The 17,896-nt window shown below is 43.1% G+C and overlaps 1 protein-coding gene across 1 annotated transcript in view; it reads right to left on the reverse strand.

The window, feature by feature from the left end:
* The window catches only part of asph (aspartate beta-hydroxylase), a 223,095-nt gene that overhangs the window by 171,463 nt on the left and 33,736 nt on the right, over nucleotides 1-17,896 (reverse strand). The window contains exons 2-3 of the mRNA XM_033020394.1: nucleotides 11,962-12,111; nucleotides 11,239-11,283 (exon numbers count right to left, since the gene is read on the reverse strand). Coding sequence (XP_032876285.1) covers nucleotides 11,239-11,283; nucleotides 11,962-12,111 — 195 coding nt within the window. The remainder of the gene's footprint in view (nucleotides 1-11,238; nucleotides 11,284-11,961; nucleotides 12,112-17,896) is intronic.

A 17,896-nucleotide genomic window follows, 5' to 3' on the forward strand; every position in this document is an offset into this window, starting at 1 on the left:
AACATTCTCAGCATCCATTCAGGGGCAACCAGCCTCAGAATCTTGTATATTTCAACAAAATCACCCCTCATTTTTCTAAATTCCTATGTTCATATGTTAACTTGGTCTTCCTGCTGACTCTTCTCTGCAGTACCTCCAATATAAGTATATCTTTCCTTAAATATCGGGGTCAAATCAGAATAAATTACATAAGGTGTGGTTTTGTCAACCATCCTGTTAAGGTGTATCAAAATGTACTTGCAATAACTGGCATAATTTCATTAATTTTCCTAATTATTTGCTGTATCTGCATGTCAATCCTTTGTGCCAAAACTCATTGCTCCATAACATTTTGAAATCTCACCCTACTTAAATAATAATTTGCTACTTGAATTTTCCTTCCAAACAGGATAACCTTACATTTATCCACATATTTTAACTGCCAACTTCTTGTCAACTCATTTAACCTATCTCTATCCTTTTGCAGATTTTTGTTCTCCTCACAAATTGCTGCCATTGCATCATCGGCAAATTGTCGAGGCCCCAACTTCCTGTGGCGCCCACCATTAACTGACAGCTAACATAAAAACAACCAATTTATCTCAATTAGGACAAAGACTGATATTATCAAAATGATTGGGTACTTTGGATAAACTAAAGGAAATCAAGTAACTTGATTGGAATTTGAAGAGCATCTACCCAAGCCTCTTATATTTATCCTTAATAATTCTAAACCAGGTAGTTTGCATATAATAAAACCTTGAGTAAATGGCTGTGATTTAATAAAAAAATAATTCAAAGTCAGGGGACTACAGGCCATCAAACCTACTATTCATTATTGGGAAGATGCAACAAGGGAATCATAAGAGCTTTGAGCATTTGAGGAAGCTATGAGATATGGATGAGTTAAATGCTGTAGACAGCAAGTCATATGGTTCGGAAACAGGCCCTTTGACTCATCAAATCCAGGCTGACCAGAAAACACCCATTAGACTAATTCCAAGGTACACAAAATTGCTGGAGAAACTCAGCCGGTGCAGCAGCATCTATGGAGCGAAGGAAATAGGCGACGTTTCGGGCCAAAACCCTTCTTCAGACTGATGGGGGGTGGGAGAAGGAAGGAAAAAGGGGAGGAGGAGGAGCCCGAGGGCGGGCGGATGGGAGGGTGGGAGGAGACAGCTAGAGGGTTAAGGAAGGGGAGGAGACAGCAAGGGCTAGCAAAATTGGGAGAATTCGATGTTAATGCCATCCGGACGCAAGGTCCCCAGGCGGAATATGAGGTGCTGTTCCTCCAATTTCCGCTGTTGCTCACTCTGGCAATGGAGGAGACCCAGGACAGAGAGGTCGGATTGGGAATGGGAGGGGGAGTTGAAGTGCTGAGCCACCGGGAGGTCAGGTTGGTTATTGCAGACTGAGCAGAGGTGTTCGGCGAAACGATCGCCCAACCTCCGCTTAGTCTCCCCGATGTAAATCAGCTGACATCTAGAGCAGCGGATGCAGTAGATGAGGTTGGAGGAGATACAGGTGAACATTTGTCGCACCTGGAACGACTGCTTGGGTCCTTGAATGGAGTCGAGGGGGGAGGTGAAGGGACAGGTGTTGCATTTCTTGCGGTTGCAACGGAAAGTGCCCGGGGAGGGGGTGGTGCGGGAGGGAAGGGAAGAATTGACGAGGGAGTTGCGGAGGGAGCGGTCTTTGCGGAAGGCAGACATGGGGGGAGATGGGAAGATGTGGCGAGTGGTGGGGTCACGTTGGAGGTGGCGGAAATGGCGGAGGATTATGTGTTGTATTTGCCGGCTGGTGGGGTGAAAGGTGAGGACCAGAGGGACTCTGCCCTTGTTGCGAGTGCGGGGATGGGGAGAGAGAGCAGTGTTACGGGGTATGGATGAGACCCTGGTGTGAGCTTCATCTATGGTGGCGGAGGGGAATCCCCGTTCCCTGAAGAACGAGGACATTTCCGTGCCCTGGTATGGAATGTCTCATCCTGGGAACAGATGCGGCGTAGGCGGAGGAATTGGGAGTAGGGGATGGAGTCTTTACAGGGGGCAGGGTGGGAAGACGTGTAGTCCAGATAGCCATGTGAGTCAGTGGGTCTGTAATGTATGTCGGTCAGGAGTCTGTCCCCTGCGATGGAGATGGTGAGGTCAAGGAATGGTAGGGAAGTGTCGGAAATGGTCCAGGTGTATTGGAGTGCCGGATGGAAGTTGGTGGTGAAGTGGATGAAGTCAGTCAGTTGTGTGTAGGTGCAGGAGGTGGCCCCAAAGCAGTCGTCAATGTAACGGAGATAGAGGTCGGGGATGGGGCCCTGGTACGTATTGAACAAGAATTGTTCAACGTACCCGACAAAGAGGCAGGCGTAGCTGGGGCCCATGCGTGTGCCCATAGCTACGCCTTGTGTTTGGAGGAAATGGGAGGAGTCAAATGTAAAGTTGTTGAGGGTGAGGACCATCTAAGCGGAGGAGAGTGTCAGTGGCTGGGTATAGGTTGCTCCTCTGGTCGAGGAAGAACCGGAGGGCTCCGAGGCCATCCTGGTGGGGGATGGAGGTGTGGAGTGACCGGACATCATGGTGAAGATGAGGGGGTGAGGGCCCAGAGTGGAATGTGTGGAGGCGGCGGAGAGTGTCTGAGGTGTCTAGAACATAGGTGGGGAGGGATTTGACCAAGGGGGATAGGATGGAGTCAAGGTATGTGGAGATGAGTTCGGTGGGGCACGAACACGCAGACTATTTCCATTTGTTCTCCCTACATTCCCAACAATTCCACACGCACCTACACACCCATTTGTTCTCCCTACATTCCCAACAATTCCACACGCACCAGTAGTCAATTAACCTACCAATCCTCATGTCTTTGGAATGTGGGAGAAAAACAGATAGTTAGAGAAATCAATGCAGTCACGGAAAGACTTGCTGGAGCTGTTTGGCAGCTATTCTATCACTCTACTCAGACCCTCATTCCTACTTAGCCTTTAGACCTGGACTTTCAGATAATCTTTGTTGAGATATTTCACACTAGGTTACTGACTTTAGTTTTGAAATGCAAAATATCACTCCCATGAGCATTTGTAATCATGTCTCTCGGTATCAGTTTGAGTCCAGCTACACTTCCTGATATTTACTTCCTGATATTACAGCTTCTTCCACAGATGCACTTTTGATGCACAAGCTGATGCACTTTTGCCCACATTTGCATTGGTCTTCTGTGTGCACCTGAGGCATGAACCTTTCAATAGCATCACAAATGCACTTTCTCAATTTTCTGGGGTATTAGCAAAGAATGCCTGAGGTCAGTTGCTATATTGCATGTTTTCATGGAAACTTTAAGCATATCTGTGTATATTTTCTTCAACTATCTCAGTATTTTATTTCCTGGGACAAGGGTTCACATATTTCAGGTGAACTTGGAGGATTTACAGAGATAATGTTGGTATTATCTTTCCAATGCCATGTAGTGACTGCAGAAAGTAATCTTGGTTTCAGAAACATACAGGAAAGCAAGACCATAAGATGTGTAAGAAGGAACTGCAGATGCTGGTTTAAACCAAAGATAGACACAAAACGTTGGAGTAACTCAGCGGGACAGGCAGCATGTCTGGAGAGAATGAATGAGTGATGTTTTGGGTCGAGATCCTTCTTCAGACTGGTTAGGGATAAGGGAAATGAGAGCTATAGATGGTGATGTAGAGATAAAGAACAATGAATGAAAGATATGCAAAAAAGTAGCGATGATAAAGGAAACAGGCCATTGTAAGCTGTTTGTAGGGTGGAAATGAGAAGCTAGTGCGACTTGGGTGGGGGAAGGATAGAGAGAGAGGGAATGCCAGCCTACCTGAAGTGAGAGAAATCAATATCCATGCCACTGGGCTGTAAACTGCCCAAGCGAAATATGAGATGCTGTTCCTCCAATTTGTGTTTAGCCTCACTCTGACAATGGAGGAGACCGAGTTCAGAAAGATCTGTGTTGGAATGGTGTCAGATTCAAGTTCTTGTTTATCAAACAGCCTTTTGTTTCATTGACCAAAGCTTATATAGGCATAGAAGTTGATATCTGAACTTCAGATGTCTCTATTAGCTTGAGATATGAACAATATTTACTGTTTAAGATTTTGTCATGAATCGTAATTATCAGAAAGTGGTGTTGTACAGTGGAGAAGGATCTTTCCCTTGTGGATAGACAGAAAATGCTACAATAACTCAGTGGATCAGGCATTCTTGGAGAACATGGGAAGGTCAGAGAGAGGAGAACTTCCACAAAGTAGGCATACCTTGAGATTTTACAGTAGAGAAAAAAGGAGCTGCAAATGCTGGCTTTGTGTTCTTCCTTGAAATATCAGCATATGCAGTTCCATGTTTCCACATTTACCCTTGTGGATGTTGAGTGCAGGGCCAATTGAGTAGACCATTGTTCTGGAGCATAGAACTATAGGTTGAATAATTTCCTATTAGTCCTGAAGATTAGCTCTACTCAGCAGGAAGTTTCTTGAAGGCAAGGTTCAGTCTTGTAGCACCTCGATGTGCTTTATTGCGGCTTTTAAAGGTTAAGTAGGAAAGTACAATGATTCCTATCTTCAAATGCTTCAGACTACTGTGCATGTGCAGAGCGCCACAAAACCAGAGGTAATCAGATCAATGAAGGTAACAATTCTTGCTACTAATAGATCATTCCAGTTTTAACAGATTAGAAAGGGCTAGGGTATACGTTTGTCGATAATATAGAAGGAATATCTGGTACAGAGAACTAAGGGTCTGTGAAACGCACCAGCAGCTGGTGGCGCAAGTGCTAACTCTGCCTTTATTCAGGAAGCTGATTGTTTCCCCATCGGGAAAGACATCACATCGTGAGGAAGGCACGATTCATGCTGGAATACTGGTTTATGGAATCTCCTTAACGTCCTGATTATCTGAAGGGTCAGAATGGAATTTTAAAGCATTTCTCCCCTCTTTAAAAAATGTTTTTTTCTTTTTATTTATAACCCTAGGAATTATCACAACTTTAGTGCAAGAATTTAATTGAGCATTGCCTATGTGACAATAAGAAACCATTGCAAGGAGTATTTAGCCATGGTGGTCTATAAATCAGCGTGGGATAGGCTTATTGGATTCACTGGCACTTTGCAATAAGCAAGTTCTGTATTCCAACTGCGCATGCCCTGGTCAAAGGTCACTCTGCATAAACATTGCAGTGGAACTATGGACACATTTCATCTGTTTTTTCCAGCTTTGATTCTTCTAGGTAAGAAAATACTGCTTTCAAACTATGAATCAGTTTTATTTATTGTACCTTTGTTAAAAGCTACGATTATTTCGTAGTTTTTATTGCTTTATGCTTCAGTGAGCGAGCAAGGTCGGGGTCCATGGTCTCTGGCGCTGCGGGCGCTGTTGAGTTGCAGCTGGGCCATCCCCGTCCCCTCCCGGGTGTCCCGTCCCTGTCCGGGCGGTTTGGCAGCACTTGGCTCTCCACCGGTCCAGTCTCACCACCCCGCCCCCCATCTCCCACTCGCATCTGCCCCCTCTATCGCGCTGTTACACCCCGCTCTCCCGCTACCTGGCATTCTCGTTCCTCAGATTAAATATATTTTTACACGTAAATCATGAATAAAAATAAGAATGTATACACCGTTTATACAGTCAGCGCTTCACTCGCTTTTTCTTTATGGTGAATCTTCTTCAGCCCTTTGCTCCTCTAGGGAGAATAGGCCAGTGACAAATGTCCTCCACTTCACTTGGTTGTTGGCAGTTCTCCCCAGTTGAGCCCACTCTCAGACATCTGGACACATCTTCTCCAGCTATTCCTGGGGCAACCTATTTTCCTTTTTCCTTGGGGGTTTCATTTCAGGGCTTGCCGGGTGATGTTTGTGGCAGGTTTCCTGTGGGTGTGTCCAATCCAACTCCATTTTCTCCTTTGAATTTGTAAGTCAATGGGCTCCTGGCTTGTTCTTTTCCACAGGTCCACATTGCTTACTTTGTCTCTCCACTAGATGTTAAGTATTCTCCTAAGGCAGGTGTCAATGAATGTTTGCTGCCTGTTTGTAGTGTGTTTTATTGTTTTCCATGTCTTTGATCTATACAGCATCACCTGTTTCACATTTGAGTTAAAGATGCGTATTTTAGTGTTGATTGAGATGTGTTTTGAGCTCCAGATCTTCCTGAGCATGTTAAACACCACCTAGCCTTATTGATTCTACTTTTTATGCCTGCCTCTGCCCCTCCGGTGATGTCCACAACACTGCCTAGGTATGTGAATGGTGAATGACCTTTGACGAATCCCATGATTCCTTGCGTTTCTCAGAATACCAAAATCACTTATTCAGTTCTATAAATATATCTTTGATGCCTCCACAATAATCGCACACCATTCAAAAAGGCCAAAGGTCAGGCAGAAAGTATGGATTTCAACTATCTCAGAAGGTAGTAATCAAAATTATGCCTTTAATCATTGCAGTTTTCTACAATATTTATTCTACAAAATGGGTCTGAAGCAACAACGAAGAAAGCACACCATTCCCTCTACTTCCTTAGAAAGCTTAGAAAGATTGGCATATCCCCAACAACTCTCACCAACCTCTACAGGTGCATAGTAAGCATTTTATCAGGATGCATCGCAGCCTGGTTTGGGAACAGCTCCATCCAAGACCACAAAAAATGGCAGCAACTTGTGGATGCGGTCCAGACCATCACACAAACTAACCTCCCTTCCATTTATTCCATTTATAGCTCACCCTGCCTCGGCAAGGCCAGCAGCATAATCAAGGACGAATCGCAACTCCCTCCTCTCCCATCAGGCGAAAGGTATAGAAGTGTAAAAATGTATACACCCAGATTCAGGGAGTTTCTTCCCAGCTGTCATCAGTTATTGTCACTCATTGGAGCATATTCAACACATTAAAAATGTTTGATGAACAATTCTTAGAAGCAAGAAAAGCTTTGAGATCCAGAATTTACAATGTGACTATTTTCATTCTTAACCTGCAATTGTGTGCTCCAATGCAGAGTGAACGGTTTATCCAAACAGCAGCCTTACTAATCACTATCCTGCAAGATTTGCTCCAGATATTGAAGCCTAAAAGAATGTTTAATCATATTTTTTTTACACAATAAATTAAATAGCGTAATTTTTATTCTAATTGCATATACAGCCAAATGTAACTCTCTGATGAGTATGGATCTATCTTCCATAAAATATTTTTCAATAGTAAAATCTTTTCTATGATTTTTGTTTCAAACGACTGATTAATTTTTAACTTAGTCTCTCAGGCGCAAAACAAAATCATGGAAAATTTGAGATTGATAAAGTCCTGACAATTAAACTACAACTGGCACGTTTAGTTAACTACTTGAGTAAACAAACCAATCTGTGCTAGTGTTTGCACTTGATATAACTAATACCTCACCTGGCTTGTCAGAATTTATTTCCCAATTTCTCTCTCCTGCACTGGTACACATTCCTTTGGAAAGCATTCAACTCCTAGGTTTTCAAACTGGAAGTGTTAGGGGTAGGTGGTATTGCAGGCGAGCGAGATAAACAGAAAGGGACAATACAAAGTGTGTGGTGGGAGGTGGGGGGGATCAATCTTTCCCAGTAGCTGTAATCTTAGTTCTGGTACCATACCTACAATCAATTTTGCACTCGGCTCATTGATGCCCTCATGGTTTGGTGACCAGAAATGTCCAAAAGTGCAACCAGTGAAGTCCAATATAAGATTGACATAATTTCACAACTTTTACATCTAAAACCACTGTAAACGTTTTGGTGAAATTTAGTCTATGTTAGTCTACATGAAATTCAGTCTACTTTAATCTGTGTTTGTCTCTGACATAATACATTAGCATGATAACTTATCTTTAAAATAATTTGCAATTTAATTTGGATTAAAACTAACAAACCTGAAGTGTTAGCTTTTGTGCAGATGCTGCCTCACAGCTGAATATTTCTGGACTTTTGTATTTTGTTTTAGATATTCAACATATGGAGTATGTTGGTTTCATACTATAATCAGTTTACCGTGCTTGGAGGGGACTGCAAGTTGTGCAATGCCGACTCTCAAATTAAAATATCTATCCAAATTAACATAGATCCAATCAGAACATGATCTAGATCAACTAGGGAAGCGAACTGAAGAATTGCAGATGGAATTTAACTCGTACAAGTACTCGGTGTTGCACTATGCGTGGACTTTGGAGAGTGTCACAGACAGAAAGAGTTAAGGAACAGATACATAGTTCCCTGAAAGTGCAGAGACGGATGGTGAAGGTATGCCTCCCGGCGGGCCGCTGCAGCAGACACTTCCTGGCGGGCTGCGGAGTCGGCAAGGCCGGAGCTCCAGTGGGTTGGAACCCAAGTGGCTGTTGGAGCCTGGGTCGGTGGAGCCCACGGCCGGAGACCTTTGGCCTGGGTCCGCGCCATGGAGGAGTCCAGAGAAGACCCGGCAGCATTGTGGAGAGGTTGAGGAGGCGGCTGATGGTGGCGCCGACCAACGGACGAGAAATTAGGACGTCACTGCCGAGGGATGGAGGGGGGGTGGGTGGGAGACGATTGCCGTGTGTGGGGCTGGGGTAGCACAATGGTAAAGGGGACCCGCCGTGTGGGAGGGGAGGAACAATAGCCAACCCAGCATGGGGGACGGCCGTGAAGGAGGGAGGAAGAACAAAGGGGGAACTGGCGCTGGGGGGGGGGGGATTTGTAACTTTGTAAGCACCCTTCATAGGTGGCTATTGCACACCTTGGCAAGGTACGCAAGCGAAGAATTTTACTGTGACTTGTCACATGTGACAATAAAGTTTTAATTCATTCAAGGCGGTGTTTAGCATGCTTGCCTTTAACAATCAGTGCACCGAATTGGGATGACACTGTTCAAGATCATACTTAGAAACATAGAAAATAGGTGCAGGAGTAGACCATTCGGCCCTTCGAACCAGCACCGCCATTCAATGTGATCATGGCTGATCATCCGAAATCAGTACCCCGTTCCTGCTTTCTCCCCATATCCCTTGATTCCGTTAACACTAAGAGCTATATCTAACTCTCTCTTGAATACAGTTGAATTGTATTCTTCTTGAATACAGTTGAATTGTATTCTTTCTCTCTTGAATGTGCAGTTCTGATCGCCGAACTATAGGAAGGATGTTATTGAGCTGAAGAGTCTGTAGAAAAGACCTCCAGGATACCATGGAGCACTTGAATTATAAGGAATGGCTGGATAGGTGGAGTCATTTTCCCCGGGTGACCTAATACAAAAGTATATAAAATCATGAGGAGCATAGATAAGTTGAATGATCATAGTCTTCTTACCAGGGCAGTCTAAAACTAGGGGGTAAAAAAGTTTTGGGGAATGATAGAGGGGAAATATTTAAAAGTGACCGCAGGGCAACATTTCCCACACAAAGTTCAGTTGGTATAAGGAACATGACGCCAGAAGAAGCTATAGAGAGACAGGGGCATTTTCAATGTTTGAAACATCCTTTAGTCAATTAGAGTTACATGGATAGGAAACACTCAGTAGGCTGTGGGCAAAATGCAGGTCAACTTAGTTAGCAGGCAGATGCTGGACCGAAGGACACCTTCCCATATGTAGAAAGCCACCGTGCCTAAAGGTCACCAGCTATTTATTGAGTCAACTGAGGAAAAGGCTTCAACTCAGCACCAGCTCCTGGCAAATCAGGCAACAGTAATAACCACTTTCCCATATGCTAGAGTCAGTAGAGATTTCAACACAATAGTGGAATACCAGCAACAATGTCTCTACAAAATCTTTCAAAGCAATTAGCAAGGCTAGCAAATCAACATTAATATCCTCCCATGCCAACATTGTGTCTGATTGTGCTCTACCAGCAGACAGACTGCAGTGTTTTCATGCCCAATACTACTCTCAAAACAAGCGATTTACTCTGAACATCATGGAAAAAGATCACATAAAATTCAGAAAATATGTGTCAGTTATGTTCTGGATATTGCTTCCCACTTGTGGAACCCCTTGCCCATGACCATTCAAAATGGAGTATACACCTGTTTCTACAACTGGAGTACATAACATCACAAGCTGTCCACACACACCCTCGCATATCATCTTTTCACTTGTGGAAAAAAACAGTAATCCAACATTTCAGCCAATTCAGAAAAATACTTAATTTGAACATCAGTTTAAAAAAGGACCCTTTCTTTAATTCAATTCAATTCAATTTATTGTCATTTGGACCCCTTGAGGTCCAAACGAAATGCCGTTTCTGCAGCCATACATTACAAACAAATAGACCCAAGACACAACATAATTTACATAAACATCCATCACATTGCTGTGATGGAAGGCCAAAAAACTTTTCTCTCCACTGCACTCTCCCCCCCCGATGTCAGAGTCAAAGTCAAACCCCCGGCGGGCGATGGCGATTTGTCCCGTGGCCATTAAGCCACGCCGGGTGATGCAAGGTCGCGCACCGGGTCTTGGTGTTAGAGCCCCGGCGCGCGCTCGCAGAGACCCGCGGCCATTCCAAGCCGCGCGGGGCGATGGTGTAAGGCCCCGCTCCAGGAGCTCTTCAACCCCGCAACTCGGGCGGGAGAAGTCGCCGCTGCGGAAGCCCCGAAAAGCGGTCTCCCTCCAGGGACCCGCGGGCTCCCGGTGTCACTGTCCGCCAAACCCGCAGTTGCAGCCACCGAATCTCCGGGGGTCGGGTCGCAGCAGCGTCCACCACAGCTCCACCCGCTCTGGACTCGGCCAGCTCCGCGACGGTGAGGTGAGTAGTCGGCACCAGAGTCCCCGGTCTTCATGTTGGAGGCCGCTCCTCGTTGCAGCCCCAACGACAACGGAGACCCGACAAAGAAAAGGTCGGGTCTCCCGTGCAGGGAGAGATTTAAAAGTTACCCCCTCCCCCCCACACCACCCCCACCCCCCCACACACACATACCCCAACAAAAAATAACAAAAACTACATAAAAACATAGACATAAAATAATTAAAACGCAGACGGACTGCAAAGGCCGCTGCTGACGAGAGCCGCGCCGCCTACCGGAGCTTGTATTAGCCAGGCTTGTAAATATTAGCCAGGCTTGTAAATACACATACCAATTAATTGATTTGGTAACACTTCATTCATATCCTTGTACCTACATTATAGTAGTATGCAAAAATGAAAGTACACTGAAGCACAAACTAATTACCATTGCAAATCTCAACATACAATAAAAATGCCAACATATCCAAAAAACAATGATGAGATGAGATTTCAGGATAGAAGAGAGCATATCATTCAGTAACAGTGTAAATCCTACCTTGCAATACCTCTGAAAAATTATAACGGAATTCCTTTGCCTTTGCTGCATGTTTGATAAAAATAAAACTTTTAAAAAACTGTGGGAAATATATTATGCATGCAGACGAAAACTCACTATAAGAGACAAGTTTGAGATAAATAACATCCCAAAATAGATCAGTGCAGTTTCAATTAGATTTTTAATTATCAACTCATTTACTATAATGCAAATTGAGACTATTGAAGATTACACTGCACACAAAAATATGCATTTAACTCACACACGTTATTCCTGTAAATCAATGAAAAATGGTTAAATCAACAGTTGTAAACGTGGTCATACCGTTGCGATTTTTTAAAAGCTTTTCCCAGTAGAATACATGGAGATTGCCAAAAAGTTATTTTGTATGTCAAAATTCCATATGGTTTTGTGATTCTGCAATTCTTGTGCATTCCAAGATTATACAAGACTATATTAGCAAAGTTAGAGCAACTGTAGATTGCAAGTGAATCCATCTAACAATTGAATGAGGCATATCATGGAAACCAACCACTAGCCACTATAGTTTTATATGCAATTGAAATGCGATCCAAAATAATAACTAATTTACAGGACAAAATTAATAAAATAATTAACGAATTGAGCTACGAAATAATTATCCTGAACTCCACTTTTTCTAACAGATCAGCGTTCAAGTATTTAGTTTTCTTTCTAGATTAATTAAAAAAATGATAAACTTACCCAGAACGTCCTCATAATCCACCAAGTCAAACCAAACAACAGCTACCGATGACCAGACTCCAAGTAAAGCAATTATCATGAACCACGTGAAGAATGAAGTTCCAGAAGGCCCATCTCCTTTCTTCCCATTTTTATTAGAACCATGTTTATCTGAAACAGAAGAAATTGTGGTTGATCATCTATGGTTTGTAAAAACGGATAAAATTGGTGAACATGGTTTTTTAACATATACGCAGGCATAGACTCACCAAATGATATTTAGTCTGATTTGGATACAAATCTTATATTACAACAGAATCTGATTAGACAATGTCCCGAATGGTGGACTAGTCTGGACGGTTAGATCACGTGAGATCCAAGGTGAGCTACCCAATAAGATTTCTGAATTAGCTTGGAGGAAGAGTGAAATGTGGAGCGTGTTTTTCAGGCCTGTTTCCATGCTGTGCATCTCTATGACTCCAATACAGTTAAAGGTAGACAACTACAACCACAGCTTACATCACCCTAAATAATATGTATACAATTCCTGCCGTGCAAATGCTTATAGGGAGGTTTCACGGCAGTCGGGTCACAAGCCATGACCCGTACTGTTGCTACGCTACTCCAAATGGAGTACACGCGATGAACTGCAGGTAAGCACTCACCATTGTTTCCAGCGTAGCGGGCCCGTTAAAATCCGCTGAAATTGTCAATTTTTGCGCTGTAAATAATTATGGAAATCGGGATAAGCGTGAGAGACATTTAGCCTACTTCAGAATTCCAAAAGTGAGGAGAGATGACGGTAGATAGAAGTGAGAGCTGAAGGGACAACAACAGACAGAGTGCTTAGCGAACATTGGCCGTTTGCTCACTGCATTTCATCAACTAAGGCATTATTTGTGTTTTTTCTTGATTCCTTTGGCATCTAAAATGTTTCAGAAGTGATAAAACCTGGCTAAATTTTTTTAATTGCGCATGGTTCTCAAGTGGGTTTTTACATATAAAATGAAAACGCATCTGAAGAAAAATTTACAGCCAGATTTATCACTTCTGAGACTTTTTAGATACCAAAGGAATCAAGAAAAAACACAAATAATGCCTTACTGTTGATGAAATGAGGTGAGCAAACGCGATAATTCCCAATATTTTCAATTCCGATATCTGCACAGCCAATGTTTACCAAGCACTTTAGCTGTTGTAGTCCCTTCAGCTCTCGCTTCCCTTTACCTTGATTTCGCGTCACTTTTGAAATTCTAAAGTTGGGTATATGTCTCTCACCCCGACCTCCACAATTTTTTTCAGCGCAAAAATCCAACATTTTGACAGTTTTTAACAGGTAGGAAAGTACGCGTTTCTTGCATTAATAACATATACCGGAAGTTACGGATGTCCTCCAGATGGATTGAGCGGCCCCGTGGGTCAAGCCCTCTGACCCAGTGACCTTACGTGCAACCCCCCTATTTCCATCACATACAATAATGATCAGCTTTCAAAAAATATTTTTATTGTTAATTTAATTAAGTCTCCCTCACTCAGAACTGGATCTTCAGGACTTCAACAATTCAGCCATAGAACATACAGCACGGAAACAAGCCCTTTGACCCAACTTGTCCAGTATAATGAGGCCATGAGTGATGCGAGTAGAATTAGGCCATTCGGCACATTGAGTCTACTCCGCCATTCAATCATGGCTGATCTATCTCTCCCTCCAAACCCCATTTTTCTGCCTTCTCCCCATAACCTTTGACACCTGTAATATCAGGTTTTATAGCTGAGCTAGACCATTTGCTGGTCTTGGCGCATATCCCTCTAAACCTTTCCTGTCCAAATATCTATCCAAATGTTTTGACATTGCCATTGTACCTACCCCTATGGCTTCATCTGGCAGCTCCATCCATAAGAGGACCATCTGTGCGTGAAGCAACTACAGATGCTCCCCCAATTTAAAGATGACATCATGCGGCCCCCTGCGCAAGTCAGATATTATGCAAGTTGGCTTTTTATTATTCTTATAACAAGCCGTGATCTTCTTACATATTTGTTACAATCTCAAAGTGATCATTGCGTTCTCACTTCCTAAATTCCATCCACATAATCCAGCTGGGCGATCCAAGAATCTGATACATTGCGGAATTACTTGCGTTTGTACAACGATGTCCGAGAGCTCTGTGTTACAGCTTCACTCAAGTTGACACCACATATTATTTTATTTGCTGCTATCCTTAAAGTTAATATCCTGACCTTTATATTTAGTCTATTCATAAGATCTGTATGCTACTGGCAATGGCAGCATTGTTGCCCACTGCTAGTTGTTCCTGACCGAGTAAGCAGTTAATAACTAACCCAAAAGTTAATGGGTTTTTTCCCGGGTGATCCGGTTTCCTCCCATACTCCAAAGACGTACAGGTTTGTAGGTTAATTGGCTTTGGTAAAGATTATAAATTGTCCCTAGTGGGTAGGATAGGGCTAGTAAATGGGAATCACTGGTTGGTGCAAACTGGGGGCCAAAGAACCCGTTTCTGCCTGTATCTCTAAACTAAACTAACTAAAATAGCTGATCTCAGAGATTCACATTTGGGCCTGATTGGCAAATCAGCCCATTTCAGATGAGCACAAAATGCTAGAGTAACTCAGCGGGTCAGGCAGCATCTCTGGAGAAAATAGATTGGTGACGTTTCAAATCGGGACCCTTCGTCAGAGTGATTGCAGTGGAGGGGGAAGGGGGGAACTGGAAGCAAGAAAAGTAACCCAGGACAAATCACCAACAAGCAACCTCAGGCAAGGAGGTTCCCTGATAGGCCGATTGTTGGATTAGATACATTGTTGCAAACTGTGGAATTGGTTACATACATGGAGGGAGGGGGGGGGGGGCAAGGGTGGTGTTTGTTGAATAAATTATCCATTAAAATTGGATAAATCAACATTCGTACTGCTGGGTTGTGAGCTACCCAAGTAAAATATAGGTGCTGTTCCTCCAATTTCCATGTGACCTCACTCTGGCAATGGAGGCCCAGGACAGAAAAGTCAGCATGGGAATGGGAGTTAAAGTGGTTGGCAACCGGGAGATCCAGTAGGACTTAGCAGACTGAGCTCAAGAGTTCAGCGGAATGGTCACTGGATCTACGCTTTGTCGTGCCAATGTACAGGAGCCCACATTGGGAACACTCGATGCACTAAATGAGGTTAGAAGAGGTGCATGTGAGCTGAACCGGAAGGACCTGGATGGAGTCGAGGGAGGAGGTGACAGGTGTTACAACTCCTGTGGTTGTGAGGGAAAGTGTCTGGGAAGGGGTGGTCTGGGTGGGAAGGGATGAGTGAACCAAGGAGTTAGGAAAGGAACGTACTCTGCGGAAGGCGGCAGGATGTGGAGATGGGAATGTGTGATTAGTGATGGGATCACGTCATAGGTGATGGAAATGTCAGCGGATGATGTTTTGGATGCAGAGATTGATGGAGTGAAAGGTGAGGACCATGGGAACCTTGTTGCGTCTGGGGAGGGAGGGAGGGTCGAACTCCAGGATTAACATATGATGAGCGTTTGACAGGGTTGGGCCTCTACTCGCTAGAGTTTGGAAGGATGAGGGAGGACCTCGTTACAAGTTACCGAATAGTGAAAGGCCTGGATAGAGTGGATGTGGAAAGGATGTTTCCACGAGTGGGAGAGTCTAGGAGCAGAGGTCATGCCTCAGAATAAAAGGACGTTCCTTTAGAAAGGAGATGGAGGAATTTCTTTAGTCAGGGGATGGTGAGTCCATGGAATTCATTGCGCAGAACGCTGTGGAGGCCAAGTCAATGGGTATTTTAAAGTCAGAGGATAGATAGATTCCTGATTAGTACGGGTGTCAGGGGTTATGGGGAGAAGGCAGCAAAACAAGGTTAAGAGGGAAAGGTAGATTAGCCATGATTGAATGGTGGAGTGGACATGATGGGCCGAATGGCCTAATTCTGCTCCTGTCACTTATGAACTTATGACACACAAGTGATGCGGGTAAGGAATCCCTCCATGACATCCAAGTGGAAACCATGTTCACTAAAGAATGAGAACATCTCAGATGTCCCCTTCTGGACAGCCTCATCTTGGGAGCAGATGTGGCAGAGACGAAGGAATTATGAGTAGGGGATCGTTTCTTTACAAAAGGCAGAGTGGAAGGAAGTGTAATCAAGATAACCGTGGGAGTCAATAGGTTTGTTGTAGATTCAATTTCAGTGAGGTTTTGTCAGTTCAGCAGTTTTAAAGTTAACTTTTAGAACTTGCAGCAGGTGGTGAGGAAGTCGATGCAAGGGCAAGCCCTGTCTGGTGATTATGTCCCCCAGAACATGCACAGTAATAATGCCAATAAACTTAATTTGGTGAAGTATATTTATAAACCACAGTCCCCTAACTGGAACACAGTATTCTGGTGCCAGGGGGGGTTCCAAGTCAGCACCCATAAATTAGTTTTGATGACACAACTGCATCTTTACATTTGTTATTACTTAAGCAAATGAGGGTCACATTACCAGATAACTTCAAAATCCCAATGCACCTTGTATAACTAGTGCACAAATTGCAACAACTTGATTAAATACACACTACAATCTACTTGACTCACCAAATGCTGAAAATCCATGTAATACAACAAAGGAAGAGGTCAGGAGGGCTATGAAACTGGAGGGTTAAAAAACCAATCGGCATAGATTTAAAAGATTAGCTGACTCATCAACTCAATCCAGCTGTTTCACTTTAAAAGGAAATCCTTTGAATATTTGCCTCACCCGCTGAGTTTCTCCAGCATTTTTGTCTACCTTTGAATACATCAATCTCTTATATATCTGTGGTATGCTTGGAACATAATGATCAATTAGGAGAGAATAACTATTTCAGCTTGGAAAAAAAAAAACTGTTTTGTTGGTATCCATGACTCAACTGAGTCCCAATTCTGCATCATTAAAATTGTTTAATAACAACAATTTGAATAGGAAATCAGTTCAACATTTTCCAAGTTGGGTCAATGTGAAGGAGTATTGATGAATCGCTACTCTGCCACTTTGGAACATGTGGAACACTTTGGAGCATGGATATTCTGCATTAACTTGCTTACATGCGGCACATACCCAGCAAGTAGTTCAGCCATGCATACCAAAATTAGTCGTGATTTCATCAAGTAATGTTTCTTTACTCTGCCTCCCATTTGTTGAAGAAACAGGATAGCAAGTTAGGTACGATTTGATCGATTGATGCAAACTGAGCATTCAGTGAGAATTGAACAGTTGAATGTCTGCTATTGGCTTTGGCTACTTTAAGAGCATGGTATATTTGATTAATGCCAGGCAATTATTCCCCCTACTTCCCCCACCAATACCAATTACTTCTTTGCATTTTTTGTATTAAATGACTCAAATAGATATTCAAATAAATTAATTTCATTTTAGCTTTAATTTTTTAGATAAATAAGCCAGGCAGTGAATCTTTCAGAAACTTAAATTTAGTTAGGTTGACATCAACATTTAAATGGACGTGGAATAGTTTGAGATTTGGCACAAACACAATGTTGAGATTTTATTTTTAAAAAAGCTTGAGAATTAAATCTCCTTCAAATGGGCTCATGATTCCGTTCTATCAAATTAGAACACTGTAAACTTGAGCACATACACCTCATCACACAAATGAAAAAAAGTGCTGCATTTTTTCATGTCTTAAACTAAGGCCCTGCTTGCCCTCCCAACTGAATGCAAAAGAGCCCTTGGAACAATTCTGAAGACAAACTGATTCACATTTAATTCAACAAACATTTCCAAAACAAGTTAATGAGGCTATTATCTTGTCACTATTTGCAAGAACTTGCTATATATAAACTGCATCATAGTTTGCTGCATTATAGTGCTTTTTGTATTTATGATGTCATGAAAGATGAAAGCCACTGGTTATTGTTAAGTATCTGCTTGAGGGACTCTTCAACTTTCCTAATCCTTAGAA

Source organism: Amblyraja radiata, chromosome 4 (assembly GCF_010909765.2).
Source record: "Amblyraja radiata isolate CabotCenter1 chromosome 4, sAmbRad1.1.pri, whole genome shotgun sequence".
Classification (NCBI taxonomy): domain Eukaryota; kingdom Metazoa; phylum Chordata; class Chondrichthyes; order Rajiformes; family Rajidae; genus Amblyraja; species Amblyraja radiata.